Genomic DNA, 7,314 nt, shown 5'->3' on the forward strand with positions numbered 1-7,314 from the left:
AAGGCCTAACACGACAATAAGCGCCTTGAATTAATTTTAATACCACTATGAACCTTGTAGGGCAGTGGTTCTTTAGCCGGGGTGAGGTGGAAATTTCGGGGATTCGGGCAACCTAATTCTTTCTGGCGCTGTGAAAATATTTTGCAACTTTAATTTTAAATCTTCTGAGAAAAGCGAGAAAATCGATTAAACTTAGAAAAATATCGTTTAATAAAAGATAAAATCGCTGAAAAAATGTTAGCCGTGGCCTGTTTCTGCAGAAAGCCACTGTAATTCAACTGCACACCGCGTTCCACTGTAAATAAAAATTGCAATTCTATGCTGCCGTGAATTCGCGTCTTTGCTGCCTAACCCGTTGAGAATTCCTGACACGATTTCTTCTCACTGTTGCGCTTGTTGGACCCAGTTTAACGACGAGACCTCCATCTAGCCGTCCCATTTCTGTAGTACGTGGAAACAAAATCTGAACACTATCATTATCCTCACCCAAGGAAAGATGCGTGAATTGTTCACTATATTATCTTACATTTTCTATCTTTGATTCGTATCGCGACTGCGGATAAGAGAATATTATGTGATATAAATATATACTCCATTAATTCAGTCGTCTAATAAAAGCGGTCACCGTATTGGCTTCATTGTATGGATAGATATCACAATTCTATCTTACAAAGCCACACGTTCGCACATAAATGGAGTCTCGTCACTGCAGGCAGTATCGCTTGCGCCGGGAATGGTTGCCACCGATGCCGGTGAGAAAAAATTCATGCAGCCTTGATTAGTTCCTCCGTTAGGCTGCTGCACGTTGGAGCCAGATGTTCCCCAGTCTATTTGACTGGTCCGAAGAACAACGCCATCTTCAAACACCCACGTGTCCTCTTCGAAAATATCAGTTGCGCCAACATGGTAGCGCCAAACATTGGCCGGTATGCCCAGTGCTGAAGTTGTTGTCTCGCTGAAAAGACGTATAGTGTTTAATGATTTAACTGCAGGTTGTCGTTCTGTCACAAATATATGGGTTGTTACATTTGGGCTTTTAAAAAAATCCCAATAACAATATGTCTTGATTCCAGAGCCTTATAAAGATAAAGACACCTTAATATGTATTACTTCTCGTTCAAAGATACTCAGCAAATTTTACTCAATGAGAATTCCACCTTCATAGACATGAGTTACAAAATTATTGTAGGGGTGACCGGGGACAAATGTAACTAGGGGCAAATGTAACAATCGACCTCACCGCTAGTAGGATGGAGAAATCAGCTTGATATTTTAGGTGCGCATGCAGTAGTTATCTCTCCTATTATACCTGGAGTTACGTTGAGCTACGATGTGAAGCCCCGGAATAATTTGCAAAAAACGTAATTTTTGACCCTTGAGTAAAGTTTTTCTGGTCTGGAATAATTTGTCTAGACGAATAGTACCTCAAGTAGTTACAACGTAATATGTGTAGCTGGAACAATGTTACTATAGTCTACCGTGGTGATGGAAAGAATAGGACTTGCATCGCCGGGAAGGTACCATACTGAGACACTAATCATGGTCGAGCGTGTCAGGGGCAATCGTAACACTCTGTTACTTTTGCCCCGTTACAATATGTTATCAATTCTGAATGTCTTTGTTCATATGTTGGTATTACCATTCATCTACTGCAGAATAATCTTGCAACAGCCAGAAGTTCACCAGAACGGATACTACCTTGCGATACCGATTCTAACATGATCATCTGTCGAAACGGCCATGCAATAGTTCTGATGTGAATCTGACGGTTCGGTTATTTTCGTGATTCAACCACCCTTTCTCACGTTGATCGACTTTTGGTGTGTCGAACTTCAATAGTCATGGCTTAATTCTCGTCCTCTGACTTTGATCATGGCCCACTTACATTTTAATATTTGATGTGAACAATTTATGTTAATTTTCTACAGCACAGAAGAATGTCATTATAGCTTTGACGCCACACAATGTTGCGTCCTCGTTTAACTATAGGCCTACTATCATCGGTCCATTCAACCGAGATATGTTAGCCAGGTCGGTTTCGCACCTTCGCAGGTGACCGAATGAACAACCCATTATGCACGCTGAACAACAGAACCTTGGTAGAAGAGGCCGAATATGTGTAGGGAGATGATGGAATGAATGTGTCTCTTGCACACTTTAAGCTTGAACAAGACACGAAGGGTGATATATTGCATTCAGATGCCATAAATGCGATGGGACGTAGCCTGGAAGCGTTCAAACATCTCTTCCTTTAGTTTCATGCAATATTACAATTTGTGCTTCGGTTTTCGTTGTTCATTTAGTTTGTGTTTAGTTATTTCATTTAGTTTGTGTTTAGTTATAAATAACACTGTTACAATTGCCCCGCAAGGGTGGTACAATTGCCCCTGGGTACGGGGCGATTGTAACATTTGAACAGCGATTTTTGCGACCCAAAATTACCATGATTGATTGTTGATTGAGTTCCAATTTAGTTTTTATATCAACTATCGAGTTGTTGGCTTCTTTATATAAAACGTTGGAAGTGAAATTTCCACGAGAAAAACACGTAATGTTGGAAAATACGAAAAGTGTTACAATTGTCCCCGGTCTCCCCTGCTTTCCAAAAAGTATAGCCGCAGAATATGAAAGCTAGTGGAATTTGGGTATCTCAATTTTGACATCGATTTAAACTCAATGAGGAAGCTTTCACGGTATCTGTGTTTTATTGATGAGATTCCCTCAGTTGGGCTGGTCACCGGGGTGGGAAGGTTAATTTGCGTCGGGTAAATCACACATACCTAACTAGAGTTCCGTCTCTCACGCCAACCGACGCCAAGATTGACCGCTCGTCCAATGCATTGCAAAATTCGATTGCTCCGACATGATCCTTTAGATTCGCCATAAATATGTATTCGTAACCGTTTCCCGCTCGATACCAGCCGTCGCTTGTTGTTCCAACTAAAAGTATCCATCACACTATCATGCAAATGATGATCTTCTGTTACCAGAAAGAACATCTCTTAACCCTTGGAATATTTCATTAGTGTTGCGTTGTTATCCGGCTATTTTATCGCCGAATATTCGTCTGTTTGTGCAGTAACTGTTAGTTGTGTTCTTACGTTCGCGACTTTGTGTACTTGACGTTATTAATTCGCAACCAAAACATTATTTCCAAATTTCGAATTTTGCTAACCGCATTCACCGACGTTCGCTCCTGGTGAGAGTCAGTCGAAAATCTTCGCTTCGGATTATTTTGACTGAATGGACATATAGTATATTACTATATTGAAATTCGGGACATCTAAAAGCCTGTTGAAACGCAATAAATTTCTGCACCTTACGTCATCTGAGCCAGTGCCTCCCGACCGGTCGGTCTCGACCCACCAGTGGGCCCAGGAGCAATTTCAGGTAGGCCGCGAAGATTTTCTAAATGGTAACATACAGTTTCCTATTCAATGCGCCAAGCATCTTATCTTCTCGCAATCAGGCGAGCAAACACACGTTCTCATCCTCTAAATCTGTGGTTCCCAACCTTTTGAACTCGCGGTAAAACTTGAAAACAAATCTTGCGGACCAGTGAATCTACAAAAACCATGTATTTAATTACGACAAATTTAATGTGATATTGGAAACTCCTTTTAATGATGCCTTTTGATACAATATAGATATACGCGGTTCTTTTATGGTTTCTGCACGGCGAAGTTTGCTTAGTCTTGTTGAAGACAACTGACTTGATTGCGATTGTTAGCTGTCCTTTGAAAGAAATGTGACTTCGCTATTTATACTATATAGGCTCTATTATGCTGCCAAGAGTTGCTGAAATGAAGTTTGTTTGGAAGTCTCAGTGGCTTTCACATATTACTTGTCCAAAACGCTTTGTAGGCTACATTTTGAGAGCTCCTTTTACCACTTGAGAAACGAACGCCTAAAGTAGACCAGCAGTGGGCATGCTCATAGATTTTCTATTGCGATGCCATGCCAAAATATGTTTCGCACTTCTAAATAAACTCAAAATTTGATGGTAATTTCTCAAACTAATAGGGAAGCACCCAAATTCTTGCATTTTGGAATTTGGAGATCAAATTCCAATATATCAGGCGGACCGGCAAGAAACTTGTTACGGACCGGCCGTTGAGAACAACTGCTCTAAATTAAATCGTTTTGAGCCCATAATCGCCGCAGGCCACGTTTCCATGTTCGCAATAATTATTGAACCAGATTTTCAGGACAGGCATTTTGCTTGGAGCACGAAATTGGACAGTGTGTTATTATGTGTGCCAGGAAGTGGGAATTTATTCCTTCCTATAAAGCCGGGGTCTCCGACACGCGGCTCGCGGCCCGCGTGCGTTATTTCGGAGTCGGGCAGTCATATCAATATCGACGGTTGCGGTAAACATTTGTCAGTCATTTTGGATTCTCAGTCAGTTTAGGTTTCCCGAAGCTTTTATATTTCGTGAACGTGGATATGCATGTGCCTAATGGTCCCACACTAGCCTACTGCGCAACTCTAGACTGCGAGATCAAAAAAACACTAGGGATGGTGTGAACGTGAGGTTCACGTTCGCGTTCTGTGTGTGAACCTCGGAAATTTAGAGGTTCGCGTTCACAACAGAACCTTGGTAAGTTCTGCACTGTGAACCTTTTTCATATATTAGAATTTTCACTTCATTATGATATCTTTGGTTCGAATTTATTGCATTTCAACTGCGGGCCAGTCTATGCATGGGGCTGGCAGCATAAGAAATCATCATAAAACGAGCATGCAACTTGACAATCTCAAAGATTTTACTAGTCTCCGTTCGTGAATGTTTATTGTTCAGTGACTCTCTGCTGTAAGCTTGGCCCACAATCACACAACATCACGAGCAACATACCCTATACATGACATGTAGTCAGCGAATGTAGTCAGTAGTCAGTACATTGTAGTCAGCGAATGATGCTTATTCAACCAATCAATGAAATTGATATCGTTTTTTGATGTAACAAATCTAGCAGGCGTACGGGGTCAATCTTGACTTCATATGTTTACTGTATATCATTAAAACTAAATCCGTGTGAGCAAGGTGTTGGCTACAGCTGTATAACTTGTGCGGTAGCCTAATATCGGTATCAAGTACAAAAACCTGTTTTACACTCTGCTCAATAGCAATGAAGCAATACTCAGACGACGACTATATTGTCCGGTCTGGCCAAGACCGTTAGGGCGTAAGCTTATATTCCCTGGCAAGTCCTCTTCGAAATTGTTGGCAAAGCGGTGGATGATATTCGTTCTATGGGAGCAGTATATTATTTGATTGCCTCAGTTGATACATTTAGCGACGTTTAAAACGTCAATATGTACTTCAGCATTGTGGCATAATGTGGCCGGAGTCGTCGCTATAGGTATCGTGTACATTAATATAGGCTATCCCTACATTGAAAGATAGGCTTGGAATTAGCAATATGACGCCGCGTGACGTCATGAGGTTCACGTTCGCGTTCACACAGAACCTTTCAAAAAGGTTCGCGTTCACACGAACCTGAACCTTTTAGAGGTTCACACCATCCCTAGAAAACACCCTCAATTCAGGAACGGGAAATGAAAGGACGCAATTTATTATTGTCCTTGATGTTTCTGCGGCATACACACCGACTCATAATTTACTACACGGAACCTGTACACGTGTATAACGTGCATACGCCGCTGGACAACGAATATACAGATATAGCCTTGTAGGTAACGCAGTAACGCATGAGTGCCAAGCGGGGAAACATGGATACCAGTATTACTAATCAAGTCTTCGGTCTGACCCGGCCGGGGATAGAACCCATCCTATCAGGAAGCCGGACGTTTCACCATTACGCTATCTTGTCGTTCGGCCGTTAATAATTGCGAATACAGTTTTACTCAATTCTGTAAATCAAAGGTAGATCCATTTAATGCGTTATTTGTTTTACATTTTTAGTTTTCTAGTGACAATAAATCGCGCGAAACGCGCAAAGATATATTCCAGGCTGAATAAATTTGCCCCAAAATAGTCTATTTATTGCGAATTAGACAGAATTACTAATTAATTGGGGGCATGGTCCCTTTTTCCTTCTGCCCAATAAATTATAGTTATTCACTTTCCATTTTGGCAACATTGCAACAGGTTCAGCATGTTTTTATCGCTCGACAAGGCATTGCTGTACGAGTGTATGTGCCTAGTGTTGCTTTGCATTTTCGGTAATAGCAATTATAGCCATTGAAATCCAACATTACATATTTATTTTCTCAGAGTTTCGCGGTCATGCAACTTTTTTGGGAAGCTAATGATGGATCGGTATCCGATGATGGTTGCTATCATACCTGTGGTTGAACTATGACAAGCTTGTTCCGCTGTTTCCGCTCCATTTGCACATTGTCGAACTCGAGTCTGCCTTTGATCCGCGACAATTGGGGAAGTATCACACGCTGTCCACGTAGACCACGCAAAGCAATCTGTACATAGATATGCCATCATATTTGCCAGTGACCTTCATTTTTCAATCTTCCGGCGTCAATATTGCCTCGCGCCGTGAAAGAAAATCCAAAATCAGTAAAATATTTTACCAATGAAACAATCGCCGGGTTGAGATTCAATTTCGGTCGAACATTGTCTTGTTCTAATCCTGGTTCCTTCCAAGGTACAGGTTGTCCAACTTCCCCATGTAGCCGCGCATGCTGTATAATAACGGATAATATTAATTAGCAAGCGCATATATTCTTTGATATTATCTTAATGTGACTCCGTGACCTAATTTACTGTAGACTGCTGCTAGTCCTTGTTTCTACACTAACGCGATGTCGCGATGAGGCAATTAATGAATCCGACAACCATTACCACATGCACTCCTCATTCCAGCACATTTGAAGTATACTGATATGAATAGCCTACAACACATTATTGCTGTAAAACGCAAGACTGCCTTTTTGCGATAGCACGCTACGCCAGAATCGATTGATACACCAGGTATGATGCGTATCGCATATATAAGTGGTCTGCCGCATGATTTGTTTCATGCTGCATTGAGTTGCGTATGGCGAAACAATATCATACTCGTTTGCCGTCACACGCTTAAAATTTTAAGGCAGCTTGTGAATTCTACACATATGGACGAGGAATGGCCACAGTCCGCTAGAACGGAAAACCGTCATAATGAAGTTCGACAGTGTGCTGTATTCCGTTTCAGTATTCAGCATTTGCCTAAATGTGTGTAGGGTCGTGACTGCCGCACCCCGTGTCCATATGGGCCTAATATTCTTATCCTGGCAATCTGAGCCCCACATTACAAATGCCAACCGTAGAGAAAAATTATGCGGGCAGTGAAGAA

The 7,314-nt window shown here is 41.5% G+C and overlaps 1 protein-coding gene across 1 annotated transcript; it reads right to left on the reverse strand.

Moving 5' to 3' along the window:
* Positions 1-545: 545 nt before the first annotated feature.
* Positions 546-6,937, reverse strand: LOC145442488 (uncharacterized). Its single transcript, XM_080320408.1, has 4 exons — positions 6,554-6,937; positions 6,311-6,442; positions 2,781-2,940; positions 546-955 (listed from the first exon to the last, which is right to left on the reverse strand). The coding sequence occupies exons 1-4, from the start codon at positions 6,699-6,701 to the stop codon at positions 667-669; spliced, it is 729 nt and encodes a 242-aa protein (XP_080176534.1). The 5' UTR covers positions 6,702-6,937; the 3' UTR covers positions 546-666.
* Between the last annotated feature and the right edge of the window lie 377 nt (positions 6,938-7,314).

The sequence above is a fragment of the Botryllus schlosseri genome, chromosome 7, assembly GCF_051294905.1.
Source record: "Botryllus schlosseri isolate E-star chromosome 7, Bs_hap1, whole genome shotgun sequence".
Lineage (NCBI taxonomy): Eukaryota > Metazoa > Chordata > Ascidiacea > Stolidobranchia > Styelidae > Botryllus > Botryllus schlosseri.